The sequence below is a fragment of the Photinus pyralis genome, unplaced genomic scaffold (genome assembly GCF_008802855.1).
Source record: "Photinus pyralis isolate 1611_PpyrPB1 unplaced genomic scaffold, Ppyr1.3 Ppyr1.4_unclustered_Scaffold450, whole genome shotgun sequence".
NCBI lineage: Eukaryota > Metazoa > Arthropoda > Insecta > Coleoptera > Lampyridae > Photinus > Photinus pyralis.
In genome coordinates, this window is record NW_022171596.1 from 496,199 (window position 1) to 515,943 (window position 19,745).

The window sequence follows — 19,745 nt, forward strand, 5'->3', positions numbered from 1 at the left end:
TCGCAATAACTTTATGTGCAATGTCATTGTGGATGTACATTTTGTAATAAATTTTATAAGTTATCGCGGTTGTTTGCTTTCATTTTGACATTTCCGTTATCGATTCTAAGTGGAAATGGCGGTAAGTTTAGTTTCTAGATTGGCAATGATGCTAATGCATTGGTTTTCTAGGAGAAATATCCCACATCTGTATTTTGTATTATTGCTACGGAGTTCTGTGAGAGATTTTCCTTCTGTGGATTGCGCAGTAAGTAGTAAAGGTCATAAATCGCATACACTGTATCTTACTTCCTTTATTACCTACCTCACGCAATAACCGACTGCCATTTTATGTAACAATACACTTTCGAAACTAGTAACACCACCCTTAGATATAAAAAGGGCGTAAATGTAATCAGTTTTTATTGATACTAAACTTTGTTTTCCAGCAATTTTATCCCTTTATCTCCGGAACCAGCTTTTATTATCGGAGAATACGGCGACGATCATTTATCATGTATTTATCATGATTTGCTACGTGGTGCCCATAGCCGGAGCCGTTTGCGCCGATAGCTTTCTTGGACGTTACAGGTGAGTTAAAGCTTTCCACTTCACATCAAAACGATAATAATCGCCTCGTGTTTAACGTTGCAGTTTCATGATCTCATAAAAATGTATATCGTGATGTAAATTTCCTTCGATAAAAGATTACATCACGTTTCCAATTAGATTTTTAACGATTTTGGGAGGATCTTGTACCTTTTGTCTCTTTTTCAGGACTATTCTGTACTTTTCCTTGATCTATCTTGCTGGAAATGTTCTGATGTGTCTAGCGTCGGTGCCTTCTTCGAATACATCTCGTATGTAAGTAAAACTTTAATTAACCACAATACTTTTTGGGACGAATTTGACAGACCACGGTTTCCTACTTTCAATACATAGCACGACAGTAGAGTGCTATACTGTACCATAGAGTTTCCAAAGCAGAGGATTTAGGTACACAATTTTTCCTACCCAAAACAAAATTTGTTTTTTTGCTTGCCGATAAGTGGTATCTTAATTCTACTCATAAATAGGACTTTAGTTCCCAGTCTTTTGCTGGGGTGTATAGTCGATATCCAAAAGTGTAAGGACGAAGCTTAAATCGGTCGATCAGTACCGCGAACATTCTACATGACAAAATCAAATTTGTAATAACATAAAACACTAGGTAATAGTTATCGGAAAAGAAAAGTTATTTATTTTCCGATGCTGTGGTAGATTTTCCAAATTTGGTGTCTATCATATAAAATTCTAGCATCCAAACGCAGTGTTACTGTACCTCCGAACGGGAAAATAATTTTTAATCATGTTAATTTCCGTCATGCGTTCAATCTCTCAATCTACATTAAATCTATGAAAATAGAATGGGAATTCCGCACGACAAAGGCTATAACATGGGTATTTTTAATTCACACGCAAATTCTTGGACAAGTCTCGCTTTCGTTGAAAAAACTTTTCAATCCGGGTACCTGCATGTAATGTACTTATTTTACCTGTTTGTTCCAGTGTAGGCTGACTAAAAATGTTTAGTGATTAATACCTCTTTTGGTCGGTTAGATTGCAGCTGGCTTTCCTGTATATAAGGGGGTTGAACCTCTCTTCTTGAAATATAATTGTGATTTTCTTTCGAAAATGTTTTAGCAAAATAATTAACTGACCAACGCCAACGGCTAGCTCATAACACAAATTTTACTATGATTGGATTTACGGAAGATTTCTACTTTCCTGAAAATTGACTTTAAACTTTGACTTTCTTACTCGCTTGCTCGCAAAATCAAACATAAGATTACCCCTAAGTTTTATATTTATTGATGAAAAAATGAAATAGTGGAAGAATTCCAAGTTACATTTCCCTTCACAGATTTTACTATTTATGAAATAGAAATGAATTACGGTTCGTCTCGACCCAGTTATAGTCCAGGATAAATAGCTCTAAAAGAATTTATTTTAAACAAAAATTAGTTACCGGGCGAAACCTGGTTTTTCAGGCTGGTGAAATGATTAGAAATTGGGAAAAAGTAATTAAAACAGCTGAATTTTTCCGTGGGTGAAATCCCGAGGGTTGAAAGAGGTGGAAAGTGGTGTTTTGCAAATTGTAGGTAGCAAAACTATTAATTTTAGACGAACATGTTCAATGTAAAAGTTACAGAGATTAAAAAAATGAGCAACTTTTGGATCTACACCATTTTCACATAGGCCTACAATTTTCCTAGAAAATCCGGAAAAACTGTTTTTTTCGTTTTTTATTCTTATTTTTGCGAAAAAAAGTCCTAGGGGTTTGAAATTTGGTGGTGGTGGTGGTGTTTTATGATAAAAAAGGAGATAATTTTTTGGGCCGGTAAAGTTAAACCGTGTCCAAGATCTCACGATTTCTGAAAAAACCACTTCTTTTTCAAGGGGATGAAAAATCTATTTCTTTTCATCGTACAGAGGTGTGCGGGGTAGCAAAATTTTCGTAAGGACTTACATTTTAATAATGAAAAATAAAAAATATGTTTCCAATAGAAAAATTTTAAGAAAAGCGGCCAAAACTGGGGAACAGTTTTCAGATATACACTGTTTTTGACATAGTAGGTAAATAGTTTTTTTTGCAACTAAATTAACATATTGGATCCGCGTTAATAAAAAGTTTTTGAAATTGAAATTAAAACATCTTTATTACACAGCTGCAGATAGGTTACGCGTATACCACTCAAATTTTGTATCAGTACTTAAATATGGTATAATCATTTGGGGAGGCTCCGCGCAAATGCAACGACTATTTAAGATACACAAAAGACGACCATTAGAGTAACCTTTGACTTAACGATATACGGATTATACATAATATGAATGTATAAGCTTTTTATTTAAAAATTCGCCATACTTTAGGACTAATTCTCTCAACCATCATTACCTATCACGAGAAATAAAATAAATTATAGAATACCTGAATAGCACTTGTCATTTTTTAAGAGGAGCACCTACTACAATTCAGTAAAATTCTATAACCATCTTCCAGAAAGTATTAAACTGATTAGGGATATTCACGAATTTAAAAGAAGGTTAAAACAATTTTTAATAAACATGGAACCCTATTCCATATTTTCTCGAATTTTTGCTATAGGAATAATATTTTTTTATTTTTGTTTATTAAAATATAAGTCTTCCCGAAAATTTTGCTACCCCTCGCACCTCTGTACGATGAATGAAAATAGATTTTTCATCCCCTTGAAAAAGAGGTGTTTTTTTCAGAAATCGTGAGATCTCGGAAACGGTTCAACTTTACGGGCCCAAAAAAATTGTCTTCTTTTTTATCTTAAAACAAGCCATGTTTACCCAAAATCGTCCTGAAACCTTTATTTTCATGCCTACTTTCTGTCAGGAAATTTTAGTTTCTATGACAGAGGCAGAGCAGACGACATTTCCTGTCACTTGTCACTTTACTGGCCGCATCTGTCACTCTACCGGCCGCACCGTCACTTTACCGGCCGCATCTGTGACATTGCTAAATGTCTATAATAACTCCTGTCATTACTGACAGATTGAGATGAATCAAAAGTTCTATATAAAAATTGAAATTTTATAAAACCTCTCGCCAGGAAAGATTGCCGGTCACAGAAAACCTGATCCCGGTTTACAATCTATGTTTTTCTAAAGTTGTGAGCGACTTCCGGGATAGGATCGTGCCAATGTTGAACGAAAAGTCTTTTCGTTCAACATTGGCACGATCCTATTCCGGAAGTCGCTTGCATCTTTAACAAAACATAGATTGTAAATTGACACAAGGTGTGCTGTGACATTACCACCTAAATAACAAGGCCTCAGTGCTCTGACGTCAATAGCTTCTGACGTCAGCTAAAGAAGGCTATGCTATTGCGCAGCCACTTGGCGCAATTCAGTCTTGCCTGCGGCGGTTGTCTGTGTAGTAACGGTACAGCATGTAGGTACATTCATTTACCCCTAATATTGACGTAGATCTAGAAACGATAGAAAAAGAAAGATAATTACAGTTTCATACAAAATTTAAGCCGTGGACACTTGTTGTATCCACTTGATTCGGTAGTCAATTTGGTTTTCTATAATTATTTTATTTTCATTAAATTGCTACAAGATTTTGAAGAACAGTTTTTAAATGTGTATGACAAACGGAACTTCGTGACACAGTTAGTTTTAAAATATCTTACAGAAGAGGGTTATCTGCTTTATTTTTGTGGATGTCAGGATCAAAGTGAGGAAAGAATAGCGAATATTATAATTAACTCAACAACGAATACCTTGCTTAAAAATTATTGTGGTAAACGAAATAATCGATTAAAGAAAGGTAATAAAAGCAGAAAATTAAGCACGTTAGCAAATAAATAATATTAAAATTTATTATTGTGTTAAATATGTACATTAAAAACAGTTTTATAGTCATCAGTAAGATTATTAAGATTAATTTTTTATATTCCACATTATGGTTTTTGCTTTGAAATTTCGGTTTCCATTATAAAAAGTCGAATGGGGTGCGACAAAGGGCTCAGTTCATGACTGGCAAACCCGTTTTTACAGGAAGCCCATTTTTTTTAATTATATAAGTACATAAATGAATGCAATTCAACGTCAATGCACTACTACGGCTGGCCTGCTTATGGTGACGTCACGTCGGAGCGCGGAGGCCTTGTTATTTAGGTGGTAATGGCTGTGACCGGCAGTCTTTTCTGGCGGGAGTTATAATAAAATACGATTTCGGGTAAAATTTAATACAAAACTTGTCGGTAAAATGACATTACTTGACTGGGAAGGCCCGAAGGGGCCTTGCACTTCAATATTTTCTCGCCACAGTTATATTGAACATTTTCGCCTAAAATTAATATTTTCAAAATACCAGTTTCCACCCCTTTCAACCCCCGTGATTTCACCCTCGTAAAAATTCAGTTGTTTTAATTATTTTTCCCAAATTTCTAAATATTTGAATCGGTGATATCCATGGTGTGGTCGGCTCGTGTCGTACCTTATTTTTAACAAGTGTTAGGGAAATCGAAACGTTTTTATATATTAACCCAGACACTATGTAACAATTTTACTTGTTTTAAGACTACGAAGATAGAGTTTCATAACCTTTCACGGGCAGCAAACACTGTATTCTTCCACATTGCTATGTATGCTAACGAGCATATCTTGGTGCGCTTAATTAGTTCGTCCTTGATCACGTCTACGGATCTGGATCTCCTATATGCGATGGAAAGGAGCTGTTCAAGACAGAATAAATACGAAAAATCTCCCTGTAAGGATGCCTTCTATTCTTCTTCATTAACCATCACCCACAAAATGGCTTCTTATCCATGAAACATGAAACACGGCTATCTTTACTTGCTGATTCGTTTTCTTAACTTTCCACTTGCACTTAAATAAAAGTTAAGGTACTACAACAATTCCCACGTACTTCTCAAATACGGTGATTCCGCATTTCTCACACTCTCGAATGACCTCACGCTTATGCAGTGATTTGTAGTAGATAAAGCCAACACTTTAGCTCTAGTTACTGCGACATTTCGTCTCCAGACATCCGTAACCTACTATGCTAAAAATGCTCCACAGAATTTTGAGTCGAGTAGGAAAATCTTTAATTCCACCTACAGATCTATACTTACAGTTTCACCAGTTAAATAATTTATTGAAAATTCTGCCTTCTACATTTCGACAACCTGTAATTTTTGTATGACATGTGATGCCTAAACTTGCATGCCTTTGAATCTTCAAAAAATCCAAATTTAGAGCCACCGTTACAAGATTTAATAACCAATTGGACAATGAACCAATAGAAATTTCGACAATTCAAACAAATATTTTTCACAACCAAAAAAGCCACGATTAACGTCCGGTTCGCTTATTTAAAAGCTTCTGTTTTCGAGTAAATTAAACACCTGTGTTTTCTTATCTTGGAACTAATTACGCAGCCCTAACAAATTTTTTATCGCAACAACCGAACTACTTTCGCAAATACTACACAAATATTTCTAGATGATTAAACATAATTTTTTAAACGGGTAATATAAATGTACATATACAAAATAAACAAAACAATTATTTAAATAAAATTAACAAAACAATTATTTAAATAAAATTAAACATCAAATACCTCTGAAACAAAATCACATAGATATCTATAAATTATATGATTAACATTGTGTTTAACCTCAATGTCAATTTATTATTGAAATTCGACACATTTCGGGATTTTCTATATATACACATGTACAGTAACCGAAATAATAAATTTATTCCATTTGACTTTTCCACGCTGTATGTATCTCAACTATAATTTAAATTCCGCAGAAAATTTTTCATTGAAAACTGCACTAAATTCACCCACCCTTGAAAAATTCGCGCCCAGAAGTACACCAACGATGAACAAACTTTAACTACGAGTACATTACACTTATCTCAGTAGGTGAGTGTTCTTAGGTTCAAGCTCGAGCTTTTCTAAGTTTATATTATCGCTCGGAGCAAGTTTATAGCGCGTGGGTATCTAAATGGGGGCGAATTCTCCTTGATCGCTAATTCTTTCGGAGTGCATATTCGGGGCGAATGTTCCGGGGTTGAGTATTGTAGGAGAGAACTCGCCTCGAGGTGAGTTTTCTTAGGGGGAAATTTTTGTAGCCGAATTTACTGCGGTCAATATTGTCACAAGAATAGAACCATTCCGTTGAGGCAATAAACAACGATTTCAAAGAGAGACCCGTCAAGAAATGCAAGACAATTTAGGTTTTTCTGATTCCCTCTGTGAATGCATATTACTGGCCGCTCTGTAATTACCGATTTAATATAATATTCGAAGAAATATTCGTAATTCGTGTTTGTCCTGTTAATTTATTTCGGAATAGGCACATAATATTAATTCATTTGCTTACGCGCATTCACTAGCTTTAATTGATGGCGTGTACTTGATCCTTGCTGAAGTGTCTTGCTTTAATTACGTCGTGTATGACTATAATTAATACTAATGAGATCATGATCCTTCCTTACATTAATCCGCCCTTAAGTCGAAAGTTCGTGACTTTCTGCTGTCCTTTATTCTTATATAGCTCCGGATATTTTTCTGCACGCTCTCAATTTTCCTGTCTCTATTTTTGCTATAAGTTGAGCCGTTAAAATTGTGTATTTAGTACATCGTGGTGTTTCGTTAGTAACTGCCTTAATTGTAAAAAATTATCAAACCAACCAAAATTTCTTATTTATGAAAAGCATGAAATTTACATTCAGGAATAACCTTCCCTGTGACAATTTTTTGTGGTGGAATTTTCGGTCAAATTTGCATTGAAATTGCAAAAAAAACGACTTGACCTTAAAATAGTTAGCCAAGTCTCTGCGTCTGATGGAGTTCAAACAGAAAAACTTCTTCATACCTTAATTAAGGTAGTTCGCAATGTTGCTTATTACCCCAAAGTTCCCTCATTATTAGTACCTACTTGGATAATTGTTAGTTGCACAATGTGTTTTTCAATCGTTAGCCATTTTTGAACATCCGGCTCGAAGGGCCATGTTTAATCTCGGTATAATATCGAGAAGATTTGGGGTCGAATGTAAGGCGGCAAACCGTGACTTGTACCAAATTGAAGACTGAAAATCTGACACTCCAAATGAGTAAAATACTTCACTAAATATAATCACTCTTTGGTTTGGAATTAGAATTACTTTTTTTTTTGGGGTAGTGTGGCACTTTTTTTTTAAAACTCTTCATGCTTAATCCGCGTTTGAAAACATTTGATTCATTTAATCACAAGTGGGTGCCAATTGTATTTTGATTTGTTGATGCATCGTTTCGGGCGGTGGGTATTTTTGACCTCCCCATCTAACATTCAATTTTAGTGCCTAGGGTTACACGATATTTGTTATTTTAATTGTCCCTTGTAGTATACCTATTATATTATAGATATTTCGACAACACAACAAATCAAATTAAATGTACAAAATGTAAAAAAGTTGAGTAGTAATTTGTTTTTGGGGTATACATACACACGCATTTACTGCAAAAGCACATTAAAAAATTACAATCAAGCGGTTGAAGCGTTTTTTATAACACATCTCCAATTAATTATTATTGAATGTATACATTGTTTTTTGGGACGCAGTGTATGGTTGTGTAAACTACGTTATGAGTACTTTTTCTTTGGCACTAGCACCTTTAATAACGATGGGTCACCCTGTACTATGTGAATTTCAATTTTTTCTCTAGTTTAAGATGGTCTTAGTACATGACTGTAATTGAGATAGCTGGGTAGGTGGATGGTTTGGTGACCGTTTGTCATTGCGCACAGGAGTACGTATACAGAGTGGCCCAACGAGAAGTATACAGAGGGTTTTTAGGGTATTAAATTTAGAAATTTCGAAAAATCCTCAAACACGTCAATTTTGTATTCTTTTGGAATACAAATCACGAACCCAAGTCTTCACCCCTCTACGTAGGGAGCTTAACCCCTAAAATTTTAAATGGATTCCTATGGCAAATGGCACATTATTTGAAAGCCAATTTAATCGTGATTACTAATCTGCTTTGCGTTTTAAATTCTATTGATTCGTTTCGGAGATATTCGCATTTGAAATGGTTTTTTCTAAAAAAAACCCAAAACAAATGCGATCTAAGTCACCATGTATTAAAAAAGGTTTAAATTGTGCAAAAAATAACAAATAACTTTAAACAGACAACATTTATTTCAATAAATGCTCGAATTGCCTTCCGCCTGCTTCCATGCAAAATAAAGATTTGCTTCAAAACGCTGCCGTAGATGTTGCAAGATTTCAGTGGTAATCGCTCGATATTGTTGATTTATACCATAATGTATTCTATTCTTACATTAGGGTTATACGTGCTCGCAACCCTTGTAATGTTCCGGGCGGAGTAGCATCAACTTTATTCTTTAAATATCCCCACAAGAAGTAATCTAAAGGACTTAAATCAGGGGAAAAAAACCATTTCAAATGCGAATATCTCCGAAACGAATCAATAGAATTTAAAACGCAAAGCATATTAGTAATCACGATTAAATTGGCTTACAAATAATGTGCCATTTGCCATAGGATTCCATTTAAAATTTTAGGGGTTAAGCTCCCTACGTAGGGGTAGGGGTGAAGACTTGGGTTCGTGATTTGTATTCCAAAAGTTATCCCCCTCGAATACAAAATTTACGTGTTCGAGGATTTTTCGAAATTTATAAATTTAATACCCTAAAAGCCCTCTGTATACTTCTCGTTGGGCCACTCTGTATATGCTTTATAGGGGCCGAGCGCACAAATTAGAATTACTTGTAAGTGACTCGTAAATCGCTCGTATTTCATGCTTAAAAATTAATTTAAGGTAAGTAGAGGAAAAGCTACTTTGAAATTGCAAACTTTTATATCTATATTTGCCCCTTTGAGGGTGGAGTTAATTAGAATTACTTATAATAATGAAAACTTTTCAATAGCTCGTAATTCGTGCATAAAAGTTAATTTGAAATAAGTAAAGGAAAACATAGACGGGACTAGGTCCCAATATAAACCTGGGTTCCTCCGATTACTTCTATTTGACCTTTTACAAGTGAAGCTCAAACATTAAAAATGATTGTAAGTGAAACCTCTAGGATAGTTCGTAATTCATGGATAAAAATTTCTTTGAAATAAGTACAGGAAAAGAGAGGAGCGACTATGTCCAAAGGATTATATTTATTTGCTCCTGAAGACCTTTCATTTACAAGTAATTGCAATTTTTGAGCGCCAGATGTAATACTCGTAGTAAGGCGGCCAAGTCCACTTGAACGTAGTCCCTGCTCTGTTTTCCTTTACTTATATCAAATTAATTTTTATACATGAGTTACGAGCAATTTAAGAGCTTTAATTTGCAAGCAATTTCAGTACAAAATTTAATTTGAAAAAGTAATTCCAATCAGTGGGGGGGGGGGGGACTGAATCCAAGTAGATTCGGTCACCCCATAATAAATTTTAGATTCCTGGTGATTTAAACGAGCGTCGAGCGCTATACTGTTTGCTCCTAAATAACTCATAAATTAGATACAATTCCTAAATTAATTCATAATAGTGAGGAGGGAGGGCTAGATCCAGCGGGGTAATGCCCGGAATTTGTAACACACTGTATATCCAAATCAAAATTGGTTTTCCGCTCCCGTTTTCAAGTGGATGTTTCGCCTCCTAGGGTTACCGTAGGAAATTAAACCAATTCCGGACATTTTCCCTTGACCTTAAATACTTCAATTTTTCTTTTCTATGCCCATCGTAGTACAAAGCAAGAAATTGGGGAAGACACCTCCCTCCCCAAGGATTCTATTTCATTTTTTGCACATTTACGCGAAGGTATCACAAGAACAAATTGGGGAAACAAGGAAAAATTTTAGGAGAACCGCCTTAGTCGAAAGATTGTTAATAGGTACATTTGGTAAATCAGGTGGCTTTAGCAAGCACACCGCCCTAAACTGCTTTTAATATTTCCTTTTGTACTGTCGGCTTTTGCGTACTTATCAATTTAAACTAGACAATTCTCTTATACAGTGTTATTCATTTAGAAGTACACATTGAGATTTCTTATGTCTACTTGTAAATGACAAAAATCCTTCTGAAAGACGCATAATTTTATGCAACCGAAATAACGCCCACACATTTTCAATTTTTATTCTAGATTTTAATAAAAACGACAGTATGCTTTTAGGTTATGATGAAGGGATATTAAAATCGGCCGCTATTTCCCTTACGTTTCTTATTGGCTTCGCTTCTGCAAAAATTAAAACATTCAGTTTCATATCTTCCGTTCAAATTGAGGGTTGTTTACGGTATCTTATGTGGATTGCATTCAAATAACCGCTAATTTTAAAGTGATCAACACAGAAAATGTCTTTTACGCTCCTTAAACTATTACCGGCACTATACCAATTGACAATTCTAATTAATTAATATGACAGCAAAATCTTTGTTTTAAAAAGTTATTTTGGTTGTATAAAATTAGGCGTCCTTCAGAAGGTTTTTGTCATTTAGAACTAGGCATAGGAAATCCCTATGTCTACTTCTAAATGAATATCACTGTGTATCAAAGTTTTGTCTCTTCGATCGCTTATACAGTAGACATGATCGAAACGACACCTTTGAACTTGACCTGTCCAAAAATAACTTTCAGATAGGTACATTATGAAACGAGAACTTATTGCATTTTTAGGTCAAAATTTGCATCGTCAATTCTTTCCTTGATGAAATACGTTTTCCTGTCGATTCGAATTACTGCTTAGCACGTCATCATGATGACATTATAGCATTTCAGTTTCAAATCAGTAACTAAATCAATGAAAGTTAAAAAAATACGTTTCAGGCTACTAACATCGTTTGGATTGGGACTAATTGCGATAGGAACCGGGGGAATTAAACCGTGTGTCGCCGCATTTGGGGGTGACCAGTTTCACTTACCCCAGCAACAAGAGTTATTACAGCACTTTTTCTCGATATTTTACTTCAGCATAAATCTGGGAGGGTTCGTCGGAATGATTCTGACGCCTATATTGAGAAAGAGCGTGACTTGCTTCGGCGAAGACACTTGCTACCCCCTTGGCTTCGGATTTCCCGCCCTTTTAATGTTACTGGCGTTACGTAAGTTTATCGTCGTGTTAATCCGGCGTGTGATTATTCAGTTTTAGTCATGTTCATGCTGGGAAAGCCGTTTTATCGATTGAAAACGCCCAAAGAAAACGTGATGCTAAAGTTCATTCAGTGCACTTTGGTAAGTTATCGAACAGTGCACAACGGACGATTAATCAAAGCTTCCCTTAGTACGCCGTGAGTCAGAAGGTTAAGAATAAAACTGTGAAATACGAGCACTGGTTGGACTATGCCAAAGATAAATTTCCGGATAATAAGTTAATATCGGATATGAAGACTGTATTTGCGGTTCTCCTTTTGTTCGCCCCTCTACCAATCTTTTGGTCTCTCTTCGATCAGCAGGGTTCCAGATGGACATTTCAAGTATGAATATTACGCTCGAGATACACGATAAAGTATTTTCGCAGGCGTCGAGAATGGACGGATCAGCCTTGGGCTCGCAAATACTACCCGATCAAATGCAAGTCATAAACCCGGCCATTGTACTCGTTCTCATCCCCATATTCGACCGCTTACTTTACCCTTTATTAAACAGAATTCACGTACTCGAATGTCCTTTGCATCGCATGGCTGTCGGTGGAATTATTGCCGGAGCTGCCTTTTTATCGGCGGGAATTCTCGAACTTGTATTGGAAACAACTTATCCAGACATTCCCGCTAAAAATAGGGCGTCTTTTAACTTTATAAATACTCTCCCCTGCGATATATTGATAAACAGCCCTGTTAATGGGATGCAGGCCCTTTGTGCTTCCATGCTATATCATCTCAAAAACCTACCCGCTCGTAATAACACCACGTACAATATAATGGTTGAGGCTCCTACGAGCTGCGGAAATTTAGAGCTGGAGAATGAGAAATTTAATTTTGAACTTGTCGCTGCCGCTTTACAGGTATTTTTCATTAAAAACCGAACTTTATTATTAACTTTCTTGAAACTTTTTAGATTGACACAATTCTTGTTACCGTTAATAGTCACAACGAGGTCGTAGCTTATGTAACGGAACCGATTGATTTCAAAAGGTCTTTGAACGGAAAACCGAAAATCAGGTAGGTGAGCGTAATTTCCATTTCGATAAATATGTGCCTGGTTGACGTTGAATGCAACAATTGCGATTTTCCCAACCGGTTTTCCATAACTTACTCTGTGCTGACTACTAATTCGGTTATATTGAAAAGTTTGGTCCGCATTTTAAAATTTCATTTTCATCTTCTGCCTTTATGTCGGTAAAAATTTAGTTTGTAACTTTATTGGAGCTGTTTGAGAATTGGTATTTTCCAATTTTTTTATAGAAGGGGTTCGTTAGCTACAAGAATTATCGATTCGAATAGCTATTTTCATGGACATGGAAACTATTTTTCTTTTATCATAGTCCATGACTACTTAAGATTAATTATAAAATTTATCATATACATATTGTTGCAAGTGTATAGCTAGTTTTACTATATATTGTTTTAACTCATACAAAAAAAACTGTATGTAACGGCAACCATCTCATATGCATGCTTTTGTAATACGGGAGTAGTTGAATTAACATCTCCGCTTTGTATTAATAAGTAACTTAGATTATTGCAACTAATATACTCACCGAGATACACACCCTGCCAAAAATCGACGGCACCAAAATTTCTCGGGAAAACACTTTTTCTTATTAATTTTGGTGCGTAGAATCCAAACCAATTCGTACTTTTTCGATCAGACTTCTCAATCAAAAGTTATAGACTAGAAACCAATTTCGAAAGAAAATTCAAAGGGCTGCAACTTTTGAACTAGTAGCCCAATCTTAGAACTGTTTGAAATTATGGATTCTACAGGCCACATTCTATAAGAAAAATTTTTTTCCGGGTCGATCTGAGACAATTTTTTTTTTCGGGGCTCAAAGTAAGGCAGTGTATAACCTTCCTTTTTTACCAAAAATCGACTGCACCAAAATTTCTCGGGAAAACACTTTTTCTTATTAATTTTGGTGCGTAGATTCCAAAACAATTCGTACTTTTTCGATCAGACTTCTCAATCAAAAGTTATAGACTAGAAACCAATTTCGAAAGAAAATTCAAAGGGCTGTAACTTTTTAACTAGTAGCCCAATCTTGGAACTGTTTGAAATTATGGATTCTACAGGCCACATTCTATAAGAAAATCTTTTTTCCCGGTCGATCTGAGACAATTTTTTTTTCGAGGCTCAAAAGAAGGCAGTGTATAACCTTCCTTTTTTTACCAAAAATCGACTGCACCAAAATTTCTCGGGAAAACACTTTTTCTTATTAATTTTGGTGCGTAGAATCCAAAACAACTCGTACTTTTTCGATCAGACTTCTCAATCAAAGGTTATAGACTAGAAACCAATTTCGAAAAAAAATTCAAAGGGCTGTAACTTTTGAACTAGTAGCCCCATCTTGGAACTGTTTGAAATTATGGATTCTACAGGCCACATTCTATAAGAACATTGTTTTTCCGGATCGATCAGAGACAATTTCTTTTTCGGGGCTCAAAAAAAGGCAGTGTATAACCTTCTTTTTTTACCAAAAATCGACTGCATCAAAATTTCTCGGGAAAACACTTTTTCTTATTAATTTTGGTGCGTAGAATCCAAAACAATTCGTACTTTTTCGACCAGACTTCTCAATCAAAAGTTATAGACTAGAAACCAATTTCGAAAGAAAATTCAAAGGGCTGTAACTTTTGAATTAGTAGCCCAATCTTGGAACTGTTTGAAATTATGGATTCTACAGGCCACATTCTATAAGAAAATTTTTTTTCCGGGTCGATCTGAGACAATTTTTTTCCGGGCTCAAAAAAAGGCAGTGTAAAACCTTCCTTTTTTAAGAAAAATCAGGATACACACATATTGGTTTCGAATATATAAAATTATAAGTTCAAAAACCATGATATATTTGCAACAATAAGGTATAATAATCAATATAATACAGTTTTATTGTACTTATACTGCCATATTGTATTGGCCCAACCCTCAAAATCTATGGAACATCACTCATGATTATAAGTGGTATAGAATTCATCTATAAACTTCACCAAAATTGCGAGCCACATACACATACGCACTGAACTGACTGTCGACTGAACAAAAACCGCATACAATATACAATACAGAGCTTTTAATAATTTAATGCAACCTTTGCAACGGTTGTTCTCAAAATAAGCTTATGCTTATATTGCAGATTCAGCATCATTACAATTACATCATATGTTATAAATTATTATATGGGTTGTTAAACTAACAATCTTTCAACGGCAAGGTTTTCATTTAAGAATGCGTTATATACTAAACTGTATTATACCTACACAAATAATAAACCCATTTCGTTAATAAACTATATTTTAATGTTTATTATCTATTTGCTCTTGGATATATTTAAATATCTAAGATCATATTTAATACAATATCATTATTATAGTGAGAATAATTTTGATTAGACATATCAAAGATCATACTACACTAGATAGCCAGCGTATATGCAAGAGTTGTTTCGCGTTTAAATAGTTCCATAAAAATATTTATAGGGGGCTTTCAATTCAAAGTTAAGAACGTAACTGATTCATCGGAAGCCGTCTTCGTACGAGTTCGAATCATATATAAATACAAAGTGATTATTGTCTAAACACGAGACACATAAACATGACCTACTGAACACTCCTCACTATCATTGGGATAAAATTACATTTGTAAGTGGGCGTCATTCAAGACGAGGTAGATTCTATTACAGACAGGACGTTACAATGAAAGAAATAATTTGAAAGTTGTACACAATATTCCCTTTGCTTTTTTTAACCAGCGCTAACCAATACATTTTCCAGATTTTCGGATTAAATTAATAATTGCAAAACCGTCTTTTTTCTTAGCATAATTTCTGAAAACTTTTAGTTTCACGTATCTACGATACTTTAGCAAATCTTCAAATATAATATGCACCTACTTATCCAGGCATATTTACATTGTAACCACACATTTAATTTAGATTTGTTGTAATTAAGCATTTTATGATTGGGATAAACGAGATATCCCGCTTAGCCTCCTACATAATAAAATTGTGTCCAGCTAAAGTCGGAACTAGAAGCGTCCAAAGATCATGTATAATGATCTTTGAAGCGTCTGTGGTTAAAATTTCAAAGAAATATCTCCATAAATATGAAAGTTGGCATTGCGCAGTCTACGCAAAATATGGAAAATACGAAACTGATCGAAATGGGCAAATATAGACCATAACGGCTATCAATTAGCGAAAACCCGAAGTCTCTAGGTGGCCCAGGGGCCGAGATCTCGATGGAACGGATGGACGGACGGACGGACAGACGGAAACACGAGCACATAAGCTTTACCTCAACTTCGTTGTGTTACCATAAAAAATTTAATTTAAAACAAGATGTGAATATTCGGAATTTTAATTTACAGTAAGGTAACCAGATAAAAACATCTATAACACCCACACAAGGTTGCGTTTAGGAATGACACCGATATCCCATACAATAGCCCTTTATTCTAAAAATAACTGTGCTTTGCCATTTCGCGCGTCTTCTTACCCCGCCAGGTAGTTTGTACTATTCTCATAAAAACATAGCCGCTGGAGGACGCAGTCGACGTATTTGGCGGGACGAATTATGAGAGTCTAAAATTTATACAGCGCTGTCTATCTAATTCATATTGTACAGCGTGTGTCAAGGTTTGTTTGATTTAATAATAGCTTCTCGTACTGATTACAATATAATTTTTACTATATGATTTTAACATTCCATTTTTCTCCGTGTACCTACATAACAACATAACTGGGTATAAGGTCTTCTGGAATGCGAGCATAAGGATTGCATTTACTTTTGAAGCGAGTGGTTTAATTTTACCACTTAAAGTAAACTAAAGCATATTTTACCCCAAACGGTAGGGTATTATAACAAAACAAACCCCTGTGGAGATTAGGTACTAATAATTGACTGATGTTCAGCTTCAAGTTGCAAATAATATGTATTATTCAATTATACTTGAATCACTGCGTCATTGATTGGTGAATCAACGTCAGACATACGCAGACACGCTAAAACACTGTAACATCTATCAAGTGTGCGAAATCAATCAAAAACTTATCTAAAATTGATTCACAAATCAATGACGCGCGGCACTCAGCATGTGAAACTGTATTTACCTCTACAGGTTCGTTGTAGATGAGACTTGATGGAGCACGAGGTGTGGCCAGATATCATTTAATTCAATACTAAAATATTGCATTTCAATTAACATTCGGATAAAAAGAAATTAGAAAAATCTGACACAGAAAAATAAAACTCTTCCTGGATCTCGAACTGGGATTCAAATTGATGCATAATTGATTAGAATTTATTCTAAGACACATTATGATAAAAACCAATACAAAAAACTGTAGGAAAAAGTTAAGACTAACAACGCCTTTTTGAAAACATACACCCCGTTTGCAAAACGGTCAAATTGGAAAAAATAGTTAGGTACACTCAGTTCAGTTAATTAATATCCAAATAATCTGGTCAGGAGATCTGACAGCTTTTATTTAAACGTTGGTACTGGATTGATAAGGTTAACTAATTATTTTTTTTCACTACTAGCGTCTGATGACATGAATATTAACCTTTTATCCACTTGTAAAGTAGGCTTTCTCGGCATTTGTTCAAAGTGGTTAATAATGTAGACATTATTAACTAGTAGTCAATAATGAGAACTGTCACGCTGTCACTTTTAGAAAACAACCCGAAATTTCGCTCAATAAACGTTTGGACAAGTTCTCTAAAATGAATAATTGCCACCATCCGCCATTTCCAGAGAAATTACATACCTAAAATTATCACATTTTGAAAAAAATCGAACGAAATTACTCTTTGAAAATATCTCAATGACAGAACAAAATACGGGCTGTTTGACTTGTACTTCCACGCACTTGATTAACATGTTAAATTAATAAACAAAAAATTCTGTCCAACCGTTCACTTTCATATCAATATAATATGTTAATTTAGAGGACTTCAAGTGCTAGTAGTGAAAAAAATAGTATATAGACCACGGTAGAGAAGTCTATTATTGCCTTCGCACCTTACACCCCTCGGCGCAAGCGTCTCGGGATGTAATCTTTGTGCTCAGGCAATAATACTGGACTTCTCTACCTTGGTATATAATGTACTATTAATCTCTGATCGGATGATAAAATTTTATTACACGACACCTTGATAAACTTGACAAAAACTTCTACTTCTCAACTTCCTGCATTTCTAAGGACATTAATTAACGAACATTGTATAAAAGTCGTTTTGGTGATGTCTTGCCATACACTGTGCTTTAAAATTTCAATTTTTTTCCTACGGAGACGTTTCAATTGGGGAAGTATATTTCACAATTGGGTTCTTTTGAAAAAAAAGTTAAAATGACTTCGCATGGAATGATTATATCCAAGCGATATGGGATCACCAACAATTTTTATACATTTAAGTCCGTTCATCTTTATCCAAGTGACATAAATGAATATTATTTTTCAGAATTGTCTACATTGGAAACGCAGAAGTGTTTCATAACATAACCATTTCACTTGCAAACGCCGAGGGTCTAAACGACGTGTACTTTGTGGACTACAAACCTCAAAAACACATGGCGGTATCCGCCTACCTGGAGTTACCACCGGGGGAGTGGTAACAAGACGGTATTTTTTGAGTAAGGAAAATAACTTTCCGTTTTCAGATATACGTACTTGGTGAAATGTCGGGAAAACGAAAATCTATACGGCAACGTAACCAGACTAGAGCTGGGCGGCATTTACACACTGGTCATAAGGCAGCACCTGGATAAAATCGACGTAATTAATTTGACCATAACGTAAAAAAATTAATTAACAAACTCTTATAGTTTGCAAAGGTATACACGATGTCCCCGCCAAACAGCATACCCATGACGTGGTTGATACCCCAATACTTTCTTATATCCATCGCAGAAATTATGTTTGGCATAGCCGGATTGGAATTCTCGTTTACTCAAGTATGAAGTCTGATGCAACATATAATTTCATTGCAAGAAAATTACTTCACTTACAGGCACCCAAGTGTTTAAAAACAGTTACGATTGCCGGTTGGTACCTTTCAGTAGCCGTCGGTAACTTTTTTGTCATCGTAATTACACAGGCGAACTTCTTTCGGAGTCAGGTAAGAGACTTAATGAGGGGGTAAAGAGTAATTTCAGAGAAATTAACGCAGGCGTACGAATTTTTTCTGTTTGCGATATTAATCGTCGTCGATATGATTGTATTTACGGAAATGGCAGTTACGTACAAAATTACAGTCCCCGAGCCGGACAGTTCGGAATTTATACTATTGAACGAAGAAGCGATTCCGCTTTTGGAGCCGGCAAGCATGTTAGCTAATACCTGCTCTCTTTATTCCTAATTGGTTGTTAATAAATGTTGTTAAAGAAGGGTAGTTGCATTTTACGCTTACGGAAATATTGCGCAATTATAGATAGGCTTTCCTTTTTTGTTTGACAATTAATGTCTAAATTTCATTATTCTTTCCTTATTACAATTTCACCGTATCCTGTTAGCTTGTAAAAGTTAGTGGCGTAGCTAGGGTTCTCTGGGCCCAGTGCGGATCCAAATTTCTGGGCCCCCAAAGAAATACGAAATATGTGTGATAACCTAATGGGAAACATTTAAACAAAAATAAGCTATATTTGGTTTAGGAAATTTATTTACAGCGTTTTGTGTAAAAAAAATACATTTTTCTACAACTGTCAAAAAAACCTGTCATTTTCTGACGGATTTCGAAACGCGAAGTACTAGATTTTTAATCGGTTAATTAATAAGTACCTAAGGTTGCTCTTGACAACGTGCGCGAAATCGTCAACAGTGAAAAAAAGTATTTCGCGCACGGGACAAAGTTGAACATAAACAGCAATTTAATTAACAATCGGTTCAGTTGTAGAAAAAATATTGTATATAACGCTAGCGCGAAGTTATTTCGCGCATTTGACTGATATTTTAACTCGGCTTCGCCTCGTCAAAATACCTTCAGTCTCAATGCGCGAAATTGAACTTCGCGCTCTTGTTATATAAATAACTATTAAGTTCTATAAACTTATTTTACGTGCTTTCGTATTAGCAAAATCAGCAATA

General features: G+C 35.2%; 1 protein-coding gene across 1 annotated transcript; it reads left to right on the forward strand.

Annotated features, from left to right (window-relative positions):
- The first annotated feature begins 111 nt into the window (after positions 1–111).
- LOC116182283 (solute carrier family 15 member 1-like) lies at positions 112–19,092 on the forward strand. The gene is made up of 14 exons (XM_031502805.1): positions 112–121; positions 172–247; positions 429–570; positions 757–843; positions 11,336–11,610; positions 11,658–11,740; positions 11,791–11,982; positions 12,027–12,509; positions 12,563–12,666; positions 18,124–18,270; positions 18,323–18,437; positions 18,488–18,616; positions 18,673–18,780; positions 18,832–19,092. The coding sequence occupies exons 1-14, from the start codon at positions 116–118 to the stop codon at positions 19,018–19,020; spliced, it is 2,136 nt and encodes a 711-aa protein (XP_031358665.1). The 5' UTR covers positions 112–115; the 3' UTR covers positions 19,021–19,092.
- The last annotated feature ends 653 nt before the right edge of the window (positions 19,093–19,745 follow it).

Excerpts from the sequence above, each read along its gene's own strand:
- LOC116182283 (XM_031502805.1), top strand. Across the intron at positions 11,611-11,657 it reads TTTAATGTTACTGGCGTTAC|TCATGTTCATGCTGGGAAAG; the intron begins GTAAGTTTATCG and ends ATTCAGTTTTAG. Across the intron at positions 11,983-12,026 it reads GTTCCAGATGGACATTTCAA|GCGTCGAGAATGGACGGATC; the intron begins GTATGAATATTA and ends GTATTTTCGCAG.